The sequence below is a fragment of the Canis lupus genome, chromosome 18 (assembly GCF_011100685.1).
Source record: "Canis lupus familiaris isolate Mischka breed German Shepherd chromosome 18, alternate assembly UU_Cfam_GSD_1.0, whole genome shotgun sequence".
In the NCBI taxonomy this organism is placed as follows: Eukaryota; Metazoa; Chordata; class Mammalia; order Carnivora; family Canidae; genus Canis; species Canis lupus.
The window spans coordinates 51,202,977-51,228,161 of NC_049239.1; the positions used below are offsets into that span (position 1 = coordinate 51,202,977).

The 25,185-nt window shown below is 44.4% G+C and overlaps 1 protein-coding gene and 1 long non-coding RNA gene across 13 annotated transcripts in view; one reads left to right on the plus strand and one right to left on the minus strand.

Moving 5' to 3' along the window:
- RBM14 (RNA binding motif protein 14) overlaps nt 1-25,185 on the minus strand; it is a 45,250-nt gene that overhangs the window by 17,192 nt on the left and 2,873 nt on the right. For 2 of the 12 annotated variants that reach the window (XM_038563803.1, XM_038563804.1), the window contains exons 1-2: nt 12,246-12,438; nt 10,855-11,277 (exon numbers count right to left, since the gene is read on the minus strand). The exons of 1 other annotated variant lie outside the window; for it this stretch is intronic. In XM_038563803.1, the coding sequence (XP_038419731.1) occupies nt 10,855-11,266 (412 nt within the window). In that variant the 5' untranslated portion in view covers nt 11,267-11,277; nt 12,246-12,438. Of the gene's footprint in view, nt 1-4,608; nt 5,049-6,844; nt 7,539-9,651; nt 10,058-10,854; nt 11,278-12,245; nt 12,440-19,136; nt 20,020-20,795; nt 22,261-25,185 lie in introns of those variants that run through there. 9 more of the 12 variants (XM_038563799.1, XM_038563800.1, XM_038563802.1 and 6 more) reach the window with 8 other exon arrangements.
- Nucleotides 12,495-19,151, plus strand: LOC106559991. Its single transcript, XR_005373612.1, has 2 exons — nt 12,495-12,810; nt 17,626-19,151. It is a non-coding gene; the product is annotated as an uncharacterized LOC106559991 (long non-coding RNA).

Consider the following 25,185-nt stretch of genomic DNA (forward strand, 5'->3'; position numbering starts at 1 on the left):
TATTTCATTTAATACAAAATGTCACTGACTTTAAGTTGTATCATTACTTTACGTATCACTAAAACCACAGTGCTAATTAAACTATGGATATCAAAATGCATTCAAATTTCAGATATTAAAAAACAAGAGGAAAATGAATTGATTAAATACATAATCCTAAAACCTCATATTAGTTTCATTCCATAAAACTTTTTTCTTTCGAAATTGAGGTATATATTCGAAATCTAGTTCCCAGTCTTCACCGGGCCTCGCATTTTATAGATGGTACCATAGGGAAACTCTACAGGAAACATTTTTTTGGCATCTTAGTTCCCAGGCTTTCCAGGAAAAACGTCTTTGTTCACTACTAAAACCTGCTCTTCAAACCATTTCAACTCTATAAATAAATCAGAAGACCCTACTCCAGCTCAAGCCAGTGGGTAAAAACTATCTCCCTTCCTCTTGCAGCAGCCTGGATGATAGTTAAGTCTGAAGTTCTATATAAGGAAGCTCCAGACTCTCACATCTGGTTTTAACATTTCTTACATAGTGAAATTAAGAGTTCTCATCTCGCTACATAATGGAGTAGGAACAATTCAACATGTTGGATAGGACTGAATGAAACCAGCAGGCTCAGCTCTTAAAGAACAAGCCCTGAAGGACTAAGAAAAAGAGTACTAAGTTTTCCCCTGTTGGCACTGACAAATTAGACAAAACAGGAGCAGTAATAAAATGCTCAATTCAGCTTTTAAGGTTTACTTACCAACAGCTAAGCACTTCCTTCTTTGGTGTCTTATCTCCTTGACAGACTGCTAGCACCATCCCCACCTCGTATCTCAGAGATGCTATTTACTTGTTAATAAAGTCATATTACTTTATTACTTTACGTATCACTGTAGAACAGTAAACTGTTATTAGTTTAAAAGGTTCACTAGCCATCATCTCAGGCTTAAACAGAAAAGAGCTGTTAGCATGACAAAACTTTTTTAAGATTTTATTTATTCATGAGAGACAGAGCAGGCAGAGACCTTAGCAAAGAAAGAGGCAGGATCCCTGCAGGGATCCCAGGACCCCAGGATCACGACCTGAGTAGAAGGCAGACGCTCAACCACTGAAACACCCAGACATCCCCAACTTTTATTTTTTATCAAAATAACCCGTGAACGTGGCTTAACAAATAGTATAAGGCTTTCAAGTCTCTAGCTTCATCTTCCCCAGATATAACAACTTTTTAGCTGTTCTTACCTTTATGGGACTCAAGTTGGTCAATACTCTCCATTTACCACTTTAAAAAAATTGTTAATTTCTATTATGGAATGAGTTTTGCTCTTACACATCCCATCACTCCCCATCCATACTTTCCCATTCTCCCAATTTAGTTAGTTGACAATTCTTTTACTAAATATTCAGTGCTGCCATGATCTCGCCTAGGTTGAGCCCCATAATTCTATTTTAAAGTTTTGGTAAAACACTTTAAGTTTTTTCATTTATTTTCTACGCACTTAGGAATTCAGCTCTGCACTCTTCAAATGAACCAAAAATTTCATAAGTATTAAAATACAGGAATTTTTAAATTCTGTCTTGGGAGACATTCCCTTCTGTAACTACTTTGCTCTGCTTCAATGTAGACTATACTGTTCTCCAAACCCACAGCAAAGTACTCAGGGGACTTCCCACTGTCATTATTCTGGCAATTTTTTGACTCCGCGTGAGACCACAGAGAAAACATCATTACTGAGTAAACTTCACTCCAGTAGTTTGCAACAGTACTTAATACCATAATGCTCAGTACTGAGTAAACTTCACTCCAGTAGTTTGCAACAGTACTTAATACCATAATGCTAATGCTCTACCTAGAGCCTTTTAGTACTGAGGTAGCTCTGGGCTAAGGAGTCTGGCTTAATTTGGCATTCAAATCAACTCCAAGTCTGATGCCTGGAAGAACTCTAAGTTAACAAACTTTTGGTATAACACCAAATCAAACCCCAGTATTACCCTAAAAACAGCTTTCCTAAGTCCTTTGACCCATCCAGAATTAGATGGGTCAGATCTGTGCCAGATGCCAACACTACAGAATACTGGGACCATTCCACTCCAACCTTCCAGTGAGTGATCCGATCATCTACACATCCAAGGCCTAAATAGAAAGCTGCTTGCAGAGGCAAGGTGGGGACAGTTATCTTTGTATTCTCCACATGTGTACTTACAGTAGGCAACTAGTTAAATACTTCATGAACTACAAAATCAGCTCTCAAGAGGATGCTAAGCACACTTTACTGAACAGAAGAAATGGTGGAAGCCTACAAAAAAAAATCAATATATGAAAGCATTACTCTTAAACTACCCCAGAACTCCTGAGCTAACCAACAACAGTCTAATTCTGTCCGTTACACAGAGCAGACTGTTGCCTCAACTCAAGGTACACTTGATCAGAAGCTTAAACACTAATTCCAAAATCTTAATGTTGAAATATCAGCAAGTCCAATTTAAATAGTTTTAGAATCCACTTTCCACTATTTTTAATAGTGTTTTGCCTTTTAACAATAATTACAAAGCACAGTAGGAATGTAGCATTAACCTAGCCCAGATTTTGAGTCATGAAAAACTGCTTAGGTTATCTATTACATACAGGGAGACCATGCTCTCAAAGCAGAAATGACTCCTTTTAAAGATTTTAACCAGCCTGTTTTATAAAGCAAAAATACATTATTTCCATATCTAATCTACTGACATACCATCACGTCAGAAAAGCCTCCTCCCACTACTCTCATCTAAATAAGTCTCTATTTGACATTATTTTGTCCTCCCCACACACCTTAGGCTCCAGAACTATACCCAACTATACCCAGCACCTACAACAATACCTTGCAGAGTATCATTCAAATCATTTGCTGAAGCAATGAATACTGTCAGTCTCCACCTTTTGAAACTTACCAACTCCACCTATTAGACCAAGGGGTGTACCAATGAAAAATGCCAAAGAGTGATGGGTCCACCTTTTCAGAGAAAAGGGGATCAAAGTAGGCACCACCCTCCAAGAAGTGGCACTGGCAGAAATCCAACCCAGCCAAGGAAAATAAAGCCAAATGCAAGGAAAGTAACCAAACTTTACTCATAATCTTCATTACTGACCACTTCCTATCTGTAGGAGCTAAGAACTCTTTTCATCCTTTTCACCTTATTTCCACCAATAGTTTTCCTGGAACTACTCTACATCACTAGACTTCTCAATCAAACACAGCCTATATGTTCAGCAATTATTTGTATTTTGAGGATAAGAGGAATAAAACATTGCAATGGACAGAAAAATGGCTGCTTGGAGCATTAAATAACACATACAAAACCAATCACAGGGTTTCAACAGAACATTCAGTAAATTATAAGTTATATCCATAACTATTCCCATCTTAGCCATCTATGAATTAGAACCAGTCAGATAGAAGCCTTAAGAAAAATCTGAGAAATCACCCAACTAAAAACCAGATCCTTTTTCTTATCTCCCTTTACCATAACCCACCTTTCATAAAGGCATATACAGTAGGTGCTATTTGTTGAATGAATAGTTCTAGAAAATACCCTACTATATGTAATGTTAAAACTGGAAACAAGGTACAGACAAAAAAAAAGATCTGGAAGACGGTCTGTTTTGATAGAAGCATGGAACTAAGAGACAGGGCTCTTCCTTGTATTCATCCCTATGCTCATTATTAAATACTCTAAAAGCTCACTGCTGGGTCCTTTTCCTGTGCCTATCATTCTAAAGGCTCTAAGTACAAGTTAATGAAGTGCTAGTGCTACCATTGAGCACTTCAGATTTGTATTTGGGGAGAGGTATAGAAACAGATGGTAAAAGGCATCAAAAAGTGTAGGGGATCCCTGGGTGGCGCAGCGGTTTGGCGCCTGCCTTTGGCCCAGGGCACGATCCTGGAGACCCGGGATCGAATCCCACTTCGGGCTCCCGGTGCATGGAGCCTGCTTCTCTCTCTGCCTGTGTCTCTGTCTCTCTCTCTCTCTGTGACTATCATAAATAAATAAAAAATTAAAAAAAAAAAAAAGTGTTACTTTACTGGCCTAAAGCAGCAGAATACTAACAGCCACAACTTTATTTTTCCATATGGCATGAAAAATGAAGGCTGACCTCCTATTCCTTTTCCTAGAACTGTATCTTGGCAATAAATCAAGCTAAATGTACTGACTGGGTGGTTGGAATGGTAAGAGGTACATGATGATGGCTTCACAAACAGGAAAAAACTTCCATCTCAAAACCACTAGTAAGTAAGTTGGTTTTATTACAAAGGTGTACGAACAGGGGGAAGACTTTACTGGAGTAAGACTACCTGCCTGTGTTCTTCTTCCACACACGATCTTTTTTTCCCTTTGGCACCTGTTAAGTCCTATCTACAATAAAAGTAGTCTTTACTGGAATAAGACTACCTGCCTGAGTTCTTCTTCCGCACACGATCTTTCTTTCCTTTGGTGCCTGTTAAGTCCTATCTACAATAAAAGTAATTGCAGTGATGTTCACCCAGAGCTGAATGTCAAACTTTTTATATTCCCCTTCTCTTCCAGGGACAAATAAAGAATCCAGACACAAGCCCAAGCAAGAACTCTCTCAAAGCACACATACCCTAAGTTGAAAAACCATTTATTTCACTGGGAAAAAAAAAAAAGTTATCCAACTCTATGTGTCTACCCGCCACAAGCCTTTGGGCCAAAAAGACTCAGGAGCAGTGACACTCTCATCAAGGTCATTCCCAAGTCCAATACCCACTGGAAGCAGGAGGCGGGGAGACAGCACAACCCCCACCAGTTTCTGCACACAATGAGGCCTGCTGGGAGAAGAGAACATAAATGGGAAACTACAGAAGTACTGAAGAACAGGAAGAACAGGAAAATGGGCAGGAGGGAGGAAAGGAAGAGGTGGTCTGAACTTAGCAAGGTAAATTAAGGTCCACGGTTCCTGAGGGACTGAACGTACAGAGCCGAGAACGTCCCGGAGACGGGGTACCACGAAGGGTGTATTCTCATGCACAACCGCAGCTCGGAATTTCAGCCCACACACATCCCACCTGAAAGAGAGCACAATACAGGGGCTTTACAGCAAAGCTCAAAAGGGCTTTCCTACTTAAAACTTCAAAGAATATCTTTATGAAGTCTGGTAACTTGACACTCCTTTTAAGTTTACTTGTACCCATCCCCAGTATACACAATAACCTCTAAAAATGAAAAGAGTTTGGAGGTCAGAGAGTAACTGGGAAGGTCAAGCAATCCCAGGCTGGGGCCTTTCTCTAAATTAAATAGCAAATACTTTTTCATGAGAGTAACCAAAGATAATGCATTTCTCTTGATGTTAAAATCACCATTCCTCAGAAAAGGTTATTTCCACATCACAAATTATCACTGAAGGGCAGAAAAAAAAGAAAGGTTCCAATTAGCTCTCTGGTCTAAAAGTCAAAAGCATGTTTGAAACTCGGTTTACTGCCAAGGTCCAAGTTAAAAATGATTAAAGGTCTAGGAAAAAGCAGCATCAATTGAACAGGTATCCAACTCTGCCTATCCAAAAGAATGTAGTGGAGGACTTGTATAAGCTACATATCAAGTCATTCAAGTTACTTTCCCAGCCCTATCAGTGATTTCCTACCCAATAATCCTGGGCAACTCACATACCTTCTGCCTTAACTGAAAGATAACAGAATATCATTCACACTGTCACTACTGAATTATGGATCAAAGGTAACGTCTAGGACAAACTGGGGTCTACCCAAAACAAAGGGCATTGAGAATCACCCTTTAATACAGCAGCAAACTCAAACACCTGGAGCCCAAAGCTGGCAAGCATCAGAAAGAATATACTCAGGTAGAGCCAATGGATCATGAGGCTCAAAATGTATAGTAGAGGAAAAAGCCAGAGGACTCAAGGTAGAGCTGGTGGTTCAAGAGTATTAAATGCCCGTAATTAGTGGGAAGATGAAGGGAGTGATCTGCTTAAGGCAAATCTCTCACCCCTGCTGTTGATGGCAGATTTATATTACCATAAACCTTGAAGAAGTGGAGAGATGTCCACCATAACACTGTGGGACAGTTTAAAAAAAAAAATTGAACAAAGTAAACAGGCTCTTATAGGACAGATTCAAAGACAGAGCAACGGAGTGGACACTCTATATTCAGGGAATGAATCTGAGCTGAGTGAAGTTGGATTTGAGTCTATGCCCCAGACTCCTTGTTGAAAGCTTTATAAATTAAGATACCTTTTCTTCTCTCTGTCCCAACTTAACTTCAAAGAGTTTTTCTATAAAGCTCATAGGGAGTGAATTGTTCAGGAACGTGAGAAAAACGCTGCTTCAAGATTAAGATGATGCCACTGGGTAGTCTTCATAGTAACTGGGACCCAAGCAGTGATGACTAGTTAACTAATTATCAAATTTATATTACTATAGGTCATAACCGACCTTTCACATGGCACGAAGCAGAACAGTAAGCTGCAAACCTTAATAATGTCGCACACCTAGGAATTTCAACAAAGGCTCTGAGAAACAGCACACCTCAGTCTGAATATATGGGTCCCAGGTTCCGTTTAATTACAGCACATAAGTGTGACCCAAGATTCATCACACCATTCTTTGTTTTTCCAGGGATAAATAGCATCAGATTGACTCCCACTACTAGGAGCCCTGGAAAAATAGCCATGAGGGCTAAGGATGTTTATGTATTTCAAAAAGTTAGGTAGTTAAGGACTTATCCCTAGCCTGTGAACCATGATAGTAACCCTACCCTAACCCAGCAAAAGCAAGCAAGCAGGGCAACCTAACTGGAGCCTTTAGGAGGGATGGCAAAACCAGAACAGGGGACACCCCACCGCTCTCACCTCAAGCCTTAAAAGGCTGAATACCGCGCCCGATCCGCATACTGCTCCCGCTCATACCGGGCCATGTCGTACAGGGAATTCCGCGCGGCCGCCGAAGCTTGGGACAACTCACTCTCATGCCCGTAACCGTAGCCCTCTCCAACAGTGGGGACTGGGGCTGTAGCGCGACGCAGGGGGCTCCGATCCCGCCCGTAATATGAAGTGGAAGCTGCAGTAACAGCAGCAGCGGCTGCTGCAGCAGCAGCAGCTGTAGCAGCAGCAGCTCCTGAGGTCGGCAACAGGTGTCTATCGTAGGGATCGAGAGAGGTGGAGGTGAGGTGACTGGCCATGGCTGTGTTCTGGACTTGTGGCAGCTGGGACAGGGTCTGCTCTGCGTAATTATACGCAGAGGCAGCTGCAGCCGCCACTGCCTCATAGGACCGGGCAGCACGGCAGCGCTTGTAGTAGGCATCGAGCGCTCCGTACGCGTTGTTGTAATACAACGAATCCCCATAGCTCATGGTGTAAGGTGTACGCACTGCTCCATATTGCTCATTATATTGCTCGGTAAAGTCTGCCACTCGGCCCGAACGATCTATCGGACACTCTTTGGACCAGTGCCCCTCTTTCCCGCACCGATAGCAGCCGCTCTGGTCTCCCATCCCGGGCGCAGTCCTAAGCCGGCTGGTGGACAACTGCACGTGCATTCGTTTGCCTTGAAGAAACAGACGCAAGAAGGGTTGCTATCACTCTTAGTCATAGCCCCCGCCCCTACCCCAGACACTGGTCATAGCAATGGCTTTACCTAGACAACTCTAATGCAGGACTCATTGCCAAAAGATTAAAGAAAAAAAAATACTATGCAAATTCATTATAATGACGTGATTTCAGGCAAAGATCAATTAGATGAAATGTTTCAGCTCTAACACTAGTTTAATGCTTGTGCCCCAAAACCAGCAACTTCATCTTTTGCCAGATAACTGCAGACAAAAACTACCCCTAACAATGGCCCACTGTCAAAAGAAACTAGTTAGAGTGCTCCACAAGATTCTGACATTTCCCATCTTCACTATCAAGACTGATTTCATTAAGCAGAACCATGCAAAGGCCAATCCCTCAGTTCCCCACCCCAAAATCGAAGAGTTAAGACCCTAAAGTTACCAGTGATGGAGAATATGACCCATACATGATCCGTGACTGAGTGTGATGGGCAAATTTCAAGATTTCTGGGAAAAACACTCATGAAATGGGGGAAGGGACAATAAATACTCATTGAAGGACTGCCTCCCCTGTTAATGGAGTCCTTAAAATTGCTGGTCTTGATATTCAATCCACCAAAGATTCTTTACAATCGGAGAGCTAACTTTAGTAACCTCCTAAGGAACAGGACAGGTAATTCAGAAGATGCCTGAATTTTTAGAAAGATTATGAAAATCATGGAAGAAAAAGGGGAAGGGATATGAGAAAAATGGAGAATAACCAGTAATATTAGGGTATCAAAGCATTCACTTTAACAAGATTAAAGTACTTTTTCTCCCTAAACTAGGGATCCAGAGAGCCTAAGAATACACAGTTAATATTATCTTCTGCTGAAAATTAGTTTGTATTCTGGAAATAAAAAGTATTACTTCCGAAAAACTTAAAAGAAATTTTTCAGCAAGTTTAAGGTTTGGGATGCCTGGGTGGCTCAGCGGTTGAGTGTCTGCCTTTGATTCAGGGCATGATCCCAGGGTCTGGGATCGAGTCTCTGCAGAGAGCCTGCTTCTCCCTCTATCTCTGTCTCTCACGAATAAATAAAATCTTAAAAAAAAAAAAAAAAAAAAAAGTTTAAGGTTTAAATCTTTTCACAGGAACAATTTCCAGCTAACATGATCTACCAATTTATCAGTATGCAAAATTCCAGCAAAAACTTCCAAGGCAATTGGCTATGATGTACCCAAACATGCAGGTATCAAAGTGAATGGTCAGAAGTACAAGAGAGTCAACAGGTCACCTACTCAACCAACATTACAGAAATCGGTAAATAAACAATTTCACAAGCAAAATTAAAGTCCTAGCAAGCTAGGAAAGGGAAAAGAGGTTGGAAGGATCAAACTACCCCCAAAAATCTCTTGTAAATACTGCATCTGGTAAGTGTAAATAGATTGCAGGTTAGGAACTAAGATTCACAATTAAGTACTTAAACGTTTTAAAGTGCTCACATGTCCCTCTGGCATTTGCCCACGGGACCATTTTGGCACCTAACGAAACCAAAGCAAAACAAGTGCAACCAAGGAACTTAACCTTGCACATTCATGATATAAGGTCATTAACTAACACCCTGATTGAGGATATTATCTATTCCAAAGCTAGGAAAAGAAACTAAGTCTTTAAAAACATATATAACTGGTGTCTTTTAAATGAGCAAATAGAGAATACACCCAACACTGAAAAGCGAAAGGATATAGAAGACCATTTTAATAAATTCTGCTACTTCACGCACAAAGAACTCTACTGAATAGAACTAAGGAGAACGACTAATAATAAATATAGTGAAAATATAAATAAGCATAAATAGCACCAGAGAGCCTAAGGTTCATAGCCCTGAGTTACACCATAAGGACAAGGTGTCCTGAATTGGTACACACTGACCTCCCCTTTCGTATGTAACTGCTACAAAAAGACACAGCACCCATTCTATGACTTGGTTAAGGTGGAGAAGAGTGTCCAAAAATTAGGTATCTCATCATAAACCCTCCACAAAAGCAGCCTTTGACCCCAATTAAGTTGCTGACAGCAAATAATTCTCAACTTACCAATTAAAAAAGGAAAACAAACTAGACCTGAGAGACTGGGGACACTTTTCTTTAATAATGCACAGCAATACCCATGACACAACGCACCCATTACTTGGGGGAATGATGATCGGACCTCCAGCTCTAAGAAAGGTTCAATTTAAGAAAAATAAACACCCCAAACAGCAGCAATGACTCTTAACAAGAGCAGTATTCAGGAAAAGAAGCAATAACTACCTTGTCTGGGCTAAAAAGGTTGGAATATACTTTAAAAATGTAGCAAGGAGTTGTGGGAGTACCTCTTAACCTGAATATAGTTTACAACCAAAGGGAAAAGGCTTTATTGATACTGAGGACACAAAGGGGGAAGGAGGGGTTGGGGTGGGAGAATAGATAGCAACTCACCATGGTTACCACACTCACCCTTCCCGACTGCCACTCTTGCCATAGGAGCTCAGATCTTAAACCAAGAAAACATAAAACCTTCCAAATAAAATGACAATCCATACCATCATTCATGCTGCCCTCCAGACACACTAATAACCTAACCAAGGCTCTAAGGTTAACACCCATCTAAATGCTCTATTCACCAAAGATGTTAAGAGTCCACCCTCTAAAATAGTAAAAAGGCATTGCCATTATCGCCCCCCAGTATCTTTCTCCTCAGAAACTTCTAAAATCAAACCTTTGTTCTGGAGTGGCCTTACTGTCAAAACAGAACATCTTGGTAGAAGCATAATAAGAGCAATAGCCCTTTAAAGACACCATTTATCTAAAAACTAGCTATTTAGTGACTAGTTATCTTTACTGGGAGATTATGAGTTGGGATGAGGTTTAGGGGAAGCTTAACAGGGATTCTGCTCCCAAAAGTGTTGCTTAGAACAGTTCTGCCAGGTTCTTCAAATGTAAAATAAAGCATAATGCTGATACTGGGCTGAGACAATAAATTCAGAATGAACCTACTTATAAGAAAAGGTGAGGAAAAAAAAAAGCTAACTAGGGAAATCAAAGGAAAGGATTTCTGTGCTAACAAGCATAAAAGCCTTAGGAGTTCCAAACTAAAGCCATGTGGTGCAGACACTGCCCTAAGGTAAAGCCTTTAAATCCCATGAATTCTCCATTTTAAGTCCATCACCCACAATGCTTCACCATCAACACCAACAGCTGCATCTATACCCTAAACCCCACCCTTACTTATCCAACCTATTTTCTGCACATAGCCTGTGTTCAACCCTCTTCCCAAAGAGGGTGGTTCACCTTGAAACTCTGTGTTGTCAAGGCCCCTGATGGCCTCCACTGCATCCTCTGCCCGCTCCATGTGCACGAAGGCATAATCTTTCACGATGTCACATTCGATGACTGGACCATACTCCTCAAACTTGGCCCGAAGCTCTTTGTTGGTACAGGTGGGACTGATGTTGCCCACATGTAACTTTGTGGAGGTTTTGCTCTTATTCTTGCTGGCTTCCACGTTGATGTTCACCCCGTGCAGCTTGTAGTGGTGCAGGTTGCGAATGGCATCCTCGGCTGCTGTCTTGTCCTCTATGTGCACAAAGCCGTAGTTCTTAATGATGTCACACTCCAGCACCTTTCCATACTGCTCGAAGAGTGAGCGGATCTCCTGCTCTGTGGCCTCCCGGGGCAGGTTTCCAATGAACAGCTTAACCATCTCGATGTAGCCTGCATGAAAAAAAATTTTTTTTCTAACAAAAGACCTAAGGCTCACATCAGCTTCAAAACAAAACAAAAAAAAACCCAAAACCTACAATCTCCTTTGACTCTAGCAAACATTTCCAGTCTTCCTTCTCTCTTACACACCCACTTCCACACAAAAATCAAAGGGAAGTGGGAATAAGGAGGCCTGCTACAGTACCAGCTGTAGAATCCCTAAGAATAAGATGAGGTCTATAACAGAAATGTCCTCAGTACACAAAGGATTTGAGAAGAGTTGAAAAGCTTCTAACGAAAATAAGAACATACATGCAAGGCTAGGAATACTGGGCTTCTCTACCCACTGAGAGGTCAGAAAACGAATGTCTAACTACTGGCTAGCTGAACTGACTACTGAAATTATCAATTAGCTCTTTCTCTCGCAACCGAGTGGCCACCATTTCCGGAAAAGTGGGCCTTGGAATAGCTACGTTTTAGGGTTTTCTTTGGAAGCAGTGAACGGGCAATTCGGGACAGAGAGCTAGGCATGAGGGCAGTACAGGAAGTGCAGGAGTGGGGAACGCCTCTCCCGAGGTGCCATCCTAAGAGCTCCTGCAGTACGGGGAAATGCGTGGCCAAAAAAGGGGGCTTCAGACTCATCAGCCAGACAACGTCTCACGGGCCAAGAAATTCTCGAAAAGGGTTTCAATTTTCCTGAGTCTAAGGAAAGCGCGGTTATCTCTATGGAAACCTCAAAAGCAGGAAACCGAGCCGAGTCGGATAGAGGGCAAGGTGGGGAGAAAGCAGGGTATTCTCGGGGGAGGTCGTGGGGGAAGGGCCGCTTCAGGCTTACCGCGCAATGCCCAGCACCGAGGTCGGCTCTCAGAGACGGGTGCAGAGGCCGCGAACCCACTAGGATACCCGTGAAGCCCAAAGGAGTGAGATAAGATTTAACAGGGGAAAAAAAAAAAACAACAGTGGAGGGCTCAGTCTCTCACCCGCACCGAAATCAGCAGGGGCTCTTCCTCGCGGCGCAGACGCTTCTGACAAAACGCTAAAATGGCGGCGGCCGCAGCAGTGACTCTGGGTAGAAGGGGAGGTGAGTGTACCACCGGATTGGCTGCTCAGTTAAGTTAAAGGCAGGCGTTCCCGCAGATCCTCTTCCTGATTGGTTACCACCAACGCCAATTACCTGAGAGGCCGGGAAGAGGTGGAAACGTCAGTAACCCCGGAGCTTTTATACGAATGCCAATGAGCGCCTATCTCGCGAAGCCGAAGCCAGTGATTGGGCAAGAGATTGGCGTGAGGGAGGAACTACAAACGTGGGCTTTGCCGGCGGGGTGCGGCCCGCCATTAGGCGGAGCAGGCAGGAGCTCCGGTGCGGCGGTCTTTAGTTTCATGGCGCCAATTTTGTGAAGCTTCCACGTTTTGCCACCGACACGTGCATATTCTGACAGTATCCCCCGCTCCATTCTGCCTTCTCCGAATTTCTCCACTCCCCAACCACCACCCCCTCGCAGCCAGGATGCTACGAGCGATAGTTTACGCAGACCCCAACGCCAGGTAAGAAAAATAACGAAGCTTCCCCACCTGAAAAACCAACCTCGTCCTTTGCCCAAGAATCCACACCGTAGCCCTAGGAGTCCCGGAGCTCCCCCAAAATCAAACTACGGTCATAGGTGATGAAAGGAACTCTGGAAACGGTTAATGGGCGCAGCTTCAACTAGGTTATAACGGCCCCGAAGTTGGCCCGGTTGGAAGTTGCGTTACTCAGGAGGCGCTGAGACCAGCTCCCGCGCGGAACCAGCCTCCCGGGGTGGGTCCAAAATGAAGAAACGGCTTCTCTGTATGACCTTGGATATTGAAAACGCCCCCACCCCGCCCTGAGAAAAAACTGGAGCAGCAAAGTTTTTTGTTTTATTTTATTGGGCACCATCAGCCAGAGCTGTAGGTTTAAACTCCTAGAACGGACCTTAAAAAAGCCTAGTCACATCCATCTATAAACAAAATACAATCAAAACAGCATTCTCCGGAGCGTCTGTCTCCCTCATCACATTTTCTTTCTCATCCTTTGGCTCTTCATGTAATCCCATATTCAGTGAGCAAGCAATGACCCTTTTTTGCGAGGCAGCTTTTGAGGAGGGAGTTGGGGGGGGGGGGGAGATAGATTAAAGAACTTAAAACACAAAAAGCAGTGAATTATCTATGAGGAAGGGATCAGTAGAGATGATATACGACCGTCAAAAGCAGCCCCAGAAAAGGGGGTGGGGGCCATAAAGAGAAGGAGTCAAAATTACGGAAATGAATTTTAAAACCGGACATGACTCAGGAATCAAATGGTGAAAAACTGGTCAAGACTTATTCTAGGGTGGGAAGAGCGAAGGACCTAAAATCATCGAAATATGACATTTACAGATGTGGTGCACTAATCTTGGTCCATTTTCATTGTGGATGCTGATATTCTGAGACTGAGTAAAGGCCATATAATCAATGATGAAAATCAATTCCACGTTAGTCAGCTGTGTGTGCCCTTTTGAGGTGGCCAGCCATCGGGTGAGGGTCACCACTCAATCTGCAGGGAAATGCATCTGGTATAGAAATCCTCTCAGCTCCTTTCAGTTTGATCTTCCAAATTTTGTGTGTCCCAACAGCCCTGGAGATAACTTTCTTCCAAAATACCAAAGCAGATGAGATCCACTCACTCTATAGGAATCTCTCCAGGTCCAAAGGGGAGAGGACTGGGAATATAAATCTCAGGATCACAATCTATGCTGATTTGCAGACCACAGCCCCACCCTCACCCCCCCACCCTCAATCTAATTATTTACCTTCTGAAAGCCTTTAAGAGGGAGTTATATTTGTTTCATTTTGCAAGCTCATCCAACTGAATAAATGCATTCAATCATCCCCTCCTGCTCCTTAAAACCCACTAAAATTGGAATTTTCAAACTCACCCTATCTGATCTGGTTCTTGCCAAAATCTCCCAATTTCTTAAACAAACCCACCCCCAACACATTGTTCCACCCCACACACTCCAAACCCCAACCGTGCTCCAGTACACTGGCCTTTTTGTTTCAAGTTCATTTAGACTGGAATATTCTTTCTCCAGGTACTTCGGTGACCACCCCATCCAAAACCATCCCTCCTACTCCAACCCTACCTTGAAACTTCATCCCATGACTTCATGTTATTTTTCCAAATACTTACCACCACTTGAAATCCTATGTGTTCATTCCATTTTGTTCTACCTCTTACCCCCCTCCCCCGTCAAATACTTGTGCAAGGGCAGGGACTTTTTCTTCTTCCCTTCTCTATCCTCAGTGTTAGAACTGCACCTGGAACATGGTAGGTACTCAATTATTTGTTGACTTAACATGGGGCGGGGGGGGGGGGGGGGATGAATGCAAGACTTCTTAGAAACCAAAAGGAGAAATACTTTGGATTTTCAGTCAATATCAGCTAAGACCATGGACACTTAGTTCTAAAATCAAACCCTTATCACCTATTACGCTTTCCAGTCTCCCTAAACAGAAAAAGCAGGTGCCCAAAAGCCAGGGGGGTAACCTACACTACAGCTTTTGATTACCAAGATTACCAGCTTGACAAATGCTGCAAAATGCTTTACGTAGAAAGATCTGTGTAGTTCAACCACCTCCATGATGTTCACCTATCCAACTCTATTTTACTGAGTACTAAAGAAGCTTAATACTTGTTCCTTAAAAACTATTAAGGCTTATAAATTAAAGACATCTGGTCCAAAACCTCTAACCTTACCAACCCAACAATCCAAAATAGGATTGAATGCAGTGTTTTAAAAACACCTTGTCCAGAACACTTTAGATGTCATTTGGGAGATTTCTTAGTTTGTTGATCAGGTTGCCAAGCACCTAAAAGGTAAAGTGATTTGTCCAAAGTTATCTAGAAAGCTGTATGTCATAGCCAAGCATAAATATACATTCTGACTGCAGATTTTGAAAAGACAAGTGCCTGAAGCCTGGACTCTTGAAAGGGAAATGAGGGGAAAATCCAAACTTAGGTAGGAAACACTGATGTCAGTGAAAACCATTCAAATGTGAATAAACAATCTATTACTTTCACACCCTTGTGGGTGAATATATATAATTTATACACATTAATAACTCTGGCTCCTGTCCAGAAACGAGTTACTGTTTTAGGTAAGAGTTCAAATTAAAAACGAGTATTTGCCAGGGATGTTCAGACTGGCCTGCCTTGACTAGGCCAGTCAAGCAGGCTTTCTAAACCTCCAATCCCACTGCCAGCTATACTCGCTTACCCTCCCCTTACCGACTTTTCCCTATCCTCATACCTTTCTTTTCTATACTCAAGGAGAATCTGATCTCAGGACACTGAAGTGTTGCTGGAGATAACAAAAACTGGTGTGGTCCGTGGCCAACTTCACTCCTAGGTACCACTCATTTAAAAATACACTGCTTCACTATTATTCATATGTGCTGCACTTACAGCTACATCAAAGTCCTTTGCTCGGATATGTGCTCCACTAGGCCACCCCAATCTCCTCAGAATGTTCTAACTCTATGAGATAGCTAGCATTTTTAATGAGCACTGTCTATATATAAGGTCCTACACTTGTCCCGTGTTCTTATTTGATCCTTCCACAGTATTATAATGATTACAAAGTTCTGAATAATTCGATTCAAAATACTGATTCAATCCCTTGATCTACTTTCTAACCATATGATCTTAAGTTACTTAACCTATAGCCTCAATTTCCCTATTTATAAAAGAGGTTTCAAAATACTTAATTGGCATTTGGGCTGCAATGAAGAGCAAATGTAATTCCTTTGTGAAAAGCCCTTTTAACAGTGCTTATTTAGCAAGTGTTCAATAAATGTTAGCAATTACCTTCATTTTATAGATAAAAAACGAAAGTTCCTGACATGTCCAAAATCACACAGCTAAGTAGTGACAATTCAAACTCGGGAAACCTGTGACTTTAGAGCCAACACCACTAGTCATTCTTTCTGTACCAGGACAATTTTCCAAACAAATTCCATCTCCAGAAAGTTTTAACTAGTGGAGCTGCCTCTTCCTTATCTTCCACTACCCTAGCATTGTTTATTAACTGTAACTAGTTCATTGAAGTAGGTCCTGCCTCCCTATTATAAATTCAAGGTCAGCGCAAGGGCTCAGCTACTTGAACACTGTATTTCAAATGACTTAGAGCTATACTTGAAATAATTTTAAGAACTTTTTTTCTGGAAAACTCTAGGTTCTACCACTTATGATCTCTCTAAAAGTAACTATAAAGTTTTTCACCTGCTTTCCACACGTTTTTAAAGATTTTATTTACTTGAGAGAACGAAACCATGAGCAGGAAGAAGGGTGGGGGGTTGAGACAGAGAAGCAGACTCCCCACTCATCAGGGAGCCTGGCTTGGGGCTCAATCCCAGAACCCCGGGATCATGACTGAGCCAAAGGCAGACACTTAACCAACTGAGCAATCCAGGCTGCCATCACCTGCTCTCCATCTTACCTTCTCTATTACCCAACCTTCTATCACATAATAGTCCATAAATCTAAGAAATGTATTTTCATTATGATCTCAGTCATCCCCTATTATATGGTCAGCTTACATGGCTTGATGGGACAAAATGACTAGAGAATAAGCAGTCTGTGCACAGACATTGGCAGAGCTTAACTGATGGGCATGACTAGAAATGCAGCCTGCCCAGAGGCTGACCAGTCAGTGCCAGTCCCATTATCTCCAATACAAGGGATCGAGCCCCAGGCTTACCCCAGACAGAATGTGAAACAAAGTCCAAACCTCAGAAGAGAGCAGGCTGACAAGGCTAGAAGCCTCTATGTGATCTTGTTCCAGGAATAAATCATCTTAAATTTCTCCAATGAAGGTCGAGTTGTAGAGGTGAGAGATGCAGAAGTGCAAAAATCTGAAGGACACTGGGAGCCCATATTCCCCACCCTCTTCTCCCCAAACACACATTAAATATCTGTCTTCCCATTCACTCAACCCAACCATCTCAGGTTATAGGACCCAGAACTTAGAAGTCCACAGAAAGCCAGGTATAAGGAGTGGGCTACAGGATTAACACAGGTGGCATAATTTAAATAAAAGAGGACAAAGGGAATTTTAAAACAATCTGCAAGGAAGAAGAGAATGACAAATGATTTCGCTTTGTAGACTCTTCTGCTTAAACAACGAAAAGCCTGAGGGCTGAGGCAGAAAGGGTATCAGGACCTAAGGATGACAGGCAGTTAGAGTGATCATCTAGGCCAGGTCACTCTGAAGAACTTGGGCTGCAATAAAGAACATCAACACTGGCCTCAAGAGCACATTAAGTGTTTTTTTGTTTTTTTTGTTTTTTTTTTTTCCACAGGAACCGTGGGATTGGAGTAGTGGCAGAACCCTCACTGGAGAAAAAGGAAGAGAGAAAGCCACATGACAAATATTACAAATATACAGGCCACAATCACAGCCCTGCAATCAACCAACCCTGTATTTTCCAGAGTAATAACCAGAGCTAAGCTGGTTAGCTTGGCCCTCAGATCACCCCACCCTCCCTGCAGAAAAGTGACAAGAAACCTATTGAACTCCCCCCACAGTCCTGTAAAGAAATGAAAAGGAACAGCAATGCACCTGGAGGCAAAGCAGTGAGCAGAAAGAGAAACAAGGAAAAGAGCTATGACCCCAGTAACCCTCTGAAATTACCCCAATTAGCATCCACAAGAGTTCATGGTTATAAAGATCATAGGCTTTTGCCCACTGGGCAGAGGAAAGAAAACATCTGGGGCAAGCTACTCTGAATCAGGCAAATTCACGAGAAGCCAGTGAGAGAGGCAGAAAAGAACCCACCTGAACTCCACTTGATTGACACATATAACTGCCCAAAATCACCTTGCCCCAGCAAACTCCCAAATCGAATCTCTTTAAGTCCCCATGCCCAAAGGAACATCATTATGTTCCTACCCGACCAGTCTTCTTCCATTCACTCACTATTAGTAAGCCCAAGCCTCCATCTTGTCCCTGCCTGGAATTGCCTGCCCCCCACCCCCCTGCCAGGTCCTCTCAACACACCCACCCCACCCACCAGTCCCAGAATAAAAATATAAAAAGATTCTTCAATTCCTCCCTCTAACCCAGCATCCCTACTTGGGTTATGCTTGTACCTCACCCCTTTCCCAGTCTGAGGTCACCTTCAGATATAAACCCAGCAAGAAAACATCTGGAAACCTTGACAAATGGAGATAGGGGAAGTGAGTCTCGGCACTACGATGGTAGAAGTTGACAGGACGCAGGAAGGACGCTCCATGGTGATGTTCAACAGGCGAAATACCAGGTATATTGCCAGATCCCCCATACCTGCTTCCAATTGTCCCTGTTCCTCCTTTCGCTAACCACAGGGAAGTACCAGACACTGAAATCACCCCTACCCCATTACTGGCTCCCCTCTGGGTCCCAGCTCCAACGCTCACTCAAGCCCACTGCCTGGAGACTAGCCTTGTAAGCACCAAAGCAGCCTATTTCCCCACTTCTCACTTGAGAAGCCATACCCCAGGACCACCCTACTGGAGCACAGGTTGTTCCCGAACTGGAGATAAGTTAGGGGAAAATGGGCAATAAATTTACTTGGTGTGATCAATTCAAGTTAAGGGCTGAGAAGTCCAAGCAACTTGGTCTGGACTCTCCAGTCCTAAAGATGGCAGACTAGTAGGACAACGATGACCTAAATGCCTTTGGGCAGCAGGGAAATCACTAATTCCCACATTCAAACCCCTTTCCTCATCTGCCCTGGGATTCTCCAGCTGCCTTCCTTTTAGCTGTCATGTCTTCCTGGATGTCAAACTGGCTCCTCTGAAACTGAGTGCAATCAAGACAATGACAACCAGGTTTCCAAACTGCAAATTGCCCCAAGTTTTATTTGTAGTCCATACAAAAGGGAAAAAAAATCAAGGTTTTCTAACACCACCTACTTGGGGAGATGGGGATGTGGGACTGTGCCACTCAGCATCAGCTAGAACATCAGGGGGTCAGTAGGGATTTGGACATATACCAACCGACTGTCCCGACAGGAACTCAGTCTCAACACAGTCTATAGAGGAACAAAGTCAGGGCCCCCCTGGACTGCTGGCACAGCTTGGCGCATAGGAAATGGTTAAGCTAACCCTTTCCTGGCCTCCCTCACATCTAAAAAGAAAAAGGCGCCGCCGACCTCTCAGCTGCAGGTTGCTTCCCCATCCAGACGACCTTAAATATCGCGCACAAAAATAAAAGGGAGCCAGGAAAAAATAAAAACATAAAAGAAATTCCCATCCTGGGAGATGGGAGGCAGGGGAGAGGGGAAACCGCAGATCTAGAGCCAGTAGCAAGATTTGCTGCTGAGGCGAAGGAACAAAGGTTACTGCCGAACACTCAAAAGGATCATCTCCTGGGGAAGGCCCACAGGGTAGAGGGGATGAAAAACCGCAAACAGGAGAGGTATGGGCCAGTGGTTATAACCTGGGTCTGCACCCTACCCCACCTTTCCTCTCCTTCCCCCCCGTGGTGCCCCATCCCAGGATGGCCCTACATGCGGCGCTGGTAGCCAGAGTGCATCTGAGCTGCCCGCAGGTAATCATTATAGGAGCCCGAATAGCGTGCGTAATCGGAATGGGCATCGGGCAGGCGACGGTAATCCAGCGAGGACTTTGTCGGCGAGCGGCGGAACGAAAGCTGCGACTCTGATAAACGGCGGTAATCAGAGAGCTCGGCTAAACGCCGGTCGGAACCATACCTAGTCGAGAGAAGAAGACAGTTGGTGAATGAGACAATTGAGGGGAGGGCTCCAGGTGGGCATGGGGGAGATGCCAATGGGGATAGGGAGGGTGTGATGATTGGTCTCCAACAAACAAGATTTTGTCAGAAGGCTCATCACCCTATCCAGGGCAAGAAATCAAGCCTGGTTCAACTCAGTGGGAAACCAAGCCCACCACTGAAGCCCTCCCTTCTCAACTGGCCAAGGTGGATTTTGGTCTATATTCCCAAATCACAAACAAACTATCCCCCCTGGGCCCCGCACAGAAAGACCTTGGTTGTTTATCAACAGAACGGCGGACGAAAGCAAGGTCCCCAACTTCCCCAAAGAGTGGACGCACCTCATACACCTTGCCTTCAGCCAGTGAGTGCCAAAGGGACTACTCTTTCAAACCCACCCCACCAAAGCCAGGACAACCACATGACAGGCTTAAGGATCCTTGAGACGGTGGGAAAGGCTATGGGCCACAATCCTGCAGGCAGTAGCTCCAATGGCACTTGGGCTAGCCTAGACAGGTGACACTTTTCCCAGCCTGACTAGCTGGCACCACCCCAGGCTGAGCACTAATGCTCCACCTGAACCCTGGTGACCAGAAAAGTTCACAGACATCAACCCCCTCGGCCTTTGGACATCCCATGGGAGTAGAGGAGAGACGACCAAGGGAGGGGCCAATGGCTCCAGTTTCCCTCCCCTGCCAACCTCAGCCCCTTGCCCTAAGCCCCAGCTGGGGGCAGAGGCGGGGGGGCATACAGTACCTTTTCGACATGGCGACAGCCTTTTTGTAGGGATCGTCGTAGCTGGCCCGGGGTGGGGAGAGGCGGGTACGCTCATAGGGCGGCGGGGTGCTGTTGGCGTTGGCAACGGCCCCCTGGGACATGGACAGGTAGGCTGCAGACGGCTGACCTGCCCCATCGTAGGCATTGCCCGGCTGGCCACGGTAGGAGGCAGCAGCCTGGGGATGCTGCTGGGCAGCATAGGAAGCAGCCAATGAGGCTGACGACTGAGTGCGGTATGGAGCTGCCAGGGTGGCAGAAGGCTGGGCCCCGTAGGCAGCTGCAGCACCATAGGAGCCAGTGGCCGCAGCAGCTGACTGAGCCCCATAGGAGCCTGACAGGCCCATTGATGCTTGAGCCCCATAACTATTCAGCTGGGTCTGAACAACCGGCTGGGCCCCATAGGAGCCAGCCATCGGGGTAGTGGCTTGTGCAGCATAGGCGGCTGGTTGGCTGGCATAGGCAGCAGCTGTAGCTGGCTGTGCCACATAGGCAGCCGGCTGGGAAGAGTAAGAAGCAGCCTGTTGTGCAGCATATGGGGCAGACTGGGCATTGTAAGAGGCCGAGGGCTGGGCATTGTAAGAAGCTGCCTGGGCCCCATAAGCTAGTGAGGAGGCTGCAGACTGGGCCCCATAGGAGGCTGCCTGGGCCCCATAAGAGCCTAGGGAGGAAGCTGCTCCCTGGGTGTTGTAGGAGGAGGCAGCCGCACGAACCCCATAGGAAGAGGCAGCCTGCGCGCCATAAGATGATGGCTGGTTACCATAGGAGGCAAGGGAGGAACCCTGAGCCCCATAGGAGTTGAGCGAGGAAGCCGCAGCTGGCTGACCCCCATAGGAGGAGAGAGCTGAGGCTGAGGGCTGGGCTCCACCATATGGACCAAGCGAGGAAGCTGCAGCAGACTGGGAGCTAGGGCTAGCCAGCTGGCCCCTGTATGGAGCCCCAAGGGAGACAGAGGGCTGAGCGCGGTAAGAGGCTGCCTGGGCTGTCATGGGCTGAGTCCGATAGCCGACACCCAAAGAGGCAGAAGGCTGGGCCCTGTAGGCAGCTCCCAGTGACACTGAGGGCTGGGCCCGGTAGGTGGCTGGCTGGGCCGTCAGAGGAGCCACATAGGAGGCTCGGGGAGGTGAACGGCGCAGGGGGCTGCGGTCGCGACCAAAGAAGGGTGGTGTGGGCTGACGGGCTTGCCCATCAAAGCCACCAGTGCTGTTGCCAAAAGCCTGCTGGTAGTCGAAGGTGGCAGAGAAGCCACCAGTTCCAGGGAATGCCGTATCCCCAGCCCCTGGTTTCTTGGTCTTGTCCCCAGACTGGATAGCCAGGCCAGGCCCCTTCTTCTGACCCTTGGTTGAGAGTTCCACGTTGATGCGCTTGCCCTTCACTTCTTTGCCGTTGAGCTGCGCGATGGCGGCTTTGGCATCTGCTTCCTTCTCCATGTGAACAAACGCGTAGTCTGATAAAGCAGCAGACAGAGGGTTAGCAATTAGGGGGGCAGGGCATGCTACCTGATGGGTCCCAAACTGGACACACAACAGCACCCAGCTGTTGCCAGCTACCTCCAGGCCTCCAAACCCTCCTCTCCAGGAGTATGTCATAAAACATGGTTCCCACATAACAAAGCTTCCAACTGTCCCAAGCATCACCTTTCCCTATGGCCTTCTCCCCATTCTCCCCTTCCCCCTGCTACCTCACTCAACTTTCTGGAGAGAAGAGCAAAGATGAACTGTAACACAGGATAAAAATCTCCCCAGTTCCTCTAAGTGTAAACCACCAGACAAAACACAGAAAGGGTTCTTGGATCACTCGATTACTTAGTGTTCTCTAGCCCAAGGTCACCAAACACTACTGCTCACCTTTGAACCATAACTCTGAAATACTGGAAATAACCAATTATGTCTTGGCATGACCCATGTCTCAGCCCAGGGTCCAATTAAAGCAAGAAAGCTAGACTGAAATGCACAGTTCATTAAATGCTTCCAATGTCATCTCCCTTTCTCTGAGTACTTTCATTTTCAAAGGATTTCCATGCACAGGCCTTCATTTGGGCCTCACAATAATCCTGAGACAGGCAAAGGAAAGGATCATTATCTCCATTTTACAGGTGTACAAACATGCTCAGAGAATTTATATGGCCCTAGATCAAAACTTATTAGAGCCAGGAACAGAATTCCAGTTCTTCTGTGCCCCTTCACTATACCAGTCTATCCCTGAGAAATCAATATATAAGGCATGACTGTGTAAGATAACTAGAAATTTAAACTGAGAACAGGTGCAGCTGGAGCTCATGTAAGTCACTGAGGTGTGGGAATGGAAACTGAGCCTCTTGGCTGAATTCAGGCCTAAGCCCCCTACCGTAGGCTATGTCATATCCTCTACTTGTTCCTCTTCAAGGGACAGAAATATATATACCTTACCCCTTGGATTCCTGTTCACAGAGCAGACTATTTACAGGAAAGATCTGGTTTCCTAGCTTCAAGATGAGAAGCTACAATTGCAGGTTCTGCTAAGCAGGTTACCCTTGAGGTCCTCATTTAGGATCTGAATGAGCTGTGGTGGGATACAGACTTAAGATAGGATGCTGGGATCTCAAAGTCCTACTCATCTCCCATACAGAAGGAGACAACTTTAGAAAAGGGAGGAGTAGGAAGAAATTCTTATTCGTGTCCAAATTCACAAACCACAATGGTGCAAGCAGGATCTGAAAAACAATGACAAGATCACGCTCATGGGAAATAAGGCCATGCACTTTAACCCATCCGACCCCATGGCTATTTAAGTACCAAGTACCAGGACCCCATCTCTCACACATCAGTTTAGGAAACAAAAAACTAACTGGATGAAATTACTAAGATTCTATTCCTGAAGATAAGAAATCCTTTTACATAGCCTTGAAATAAGTGTCTGAATTTCTAGAAATTTTCCTATCAGGATGCCCTCTCTAGCTGCTCTGAGAGCAAGTTATTTTTCTCAGTGTGAGGCAATGCCATCAACCTGCCTCTCATACAAATGAAAATAAAAATATAATCAACAGGTACAAATCATAAGTATGATATAGCCAAAGAATACTGAGTTAGGCACTTAAAAGCCTGTTACAGATCCAGATGTTACAGACTTGCCAAATCTGTCCTACCCACCTCAGTTAGGAGGTTCAAATAAGAAAATAAAAGTGCCTTGTTAAATATAAATAGCTATATAATAATGATAAAGAATTATGATTACTCAATCCTAGGAATAACCATAGGCTTCTCTCCCTACAGAGTATTATCCTTCATCTGTAATAATAAAAAATAACAGCTACCATACCATTTGTACGTGCAAGCTTAGAACCTGCCAGAGATGATGGAAGAACAAAATGAACCATCCCAACTCTCAGCCCTCATACCTCCATGGTCAGAATCTGATTTCTTACCTACCAATTAAGGCAAAGTGTTCCTTTTGGATTAGCCACAGGATATTAGAACTGTCCTATGGTCTCTCACCACCACTTGGGGTAGAGGTAACTAAAAACAGATACTAGTGATCAGAGACCTCTTTAAAAGCAGAGACTAAAAAAAAAAAAAAAGCAAGAGACTGAGCTGACCCTCCAGAGAATGCAGTGCCAAGCAGAAAACAGAAGCCTGTCGGCAGATTAAGGGAAATGAAAAAAAAAATCTTCAAACACTATGAGTATTAATGAATGATATTACAGTCCTGGCTAACCCATCCACAGATTCCTGAGACTAGAACAAGCTAGGGAAAAACACCCAACAACAACTTCAAAGGGTTTGTAAGAGCAACAGGACATCCCACTGTCTACTCTCTACTTAGCTAGGTTTTGTTAAGAAACCAAGTTGAAGTTTGAAAACGGAGATTTCACATGTATGATTCAACTGACTGCCCATATGAATTATATCACTGATTTTTATCACTGGCTTTTTAAAAAGCCATTAGATACAATTATAACCAATTTACATCAAAGAGTTCCTAAGCCAAACAGTAAAGAACAGTATGACTTGGTTGTCCAGCTAATCTAATCACATCAGGGCTAAGCCAGCAGCCAAACCAAGACCTAACCCTATCAAAGATGCCCAGGAACCCAATTAATCCTAGGATGATGAAAAACCAGAAATCTAGAGACTCCAGAAACCTACCTGCCTGGAGAGCTAGTTCAAGAAACAGTAACCTCTGGGAGAAATCCACTGCATTTAAAGGCAAAAAAGCAAGCAATGTTTTACACAGATCACCTACTGGTCTGGCGGCATCACAATTCTAGCATCAAGAGAATCCAAAAAAATGAGTTTTCCTATCCTGAGGGAAGTAGAAATCTCTAAACTACAGATTTGTCTACAACAGGGAAAAACGGCCACCTACAAAAAATAGAGGAAACAGTTTCCTCTTC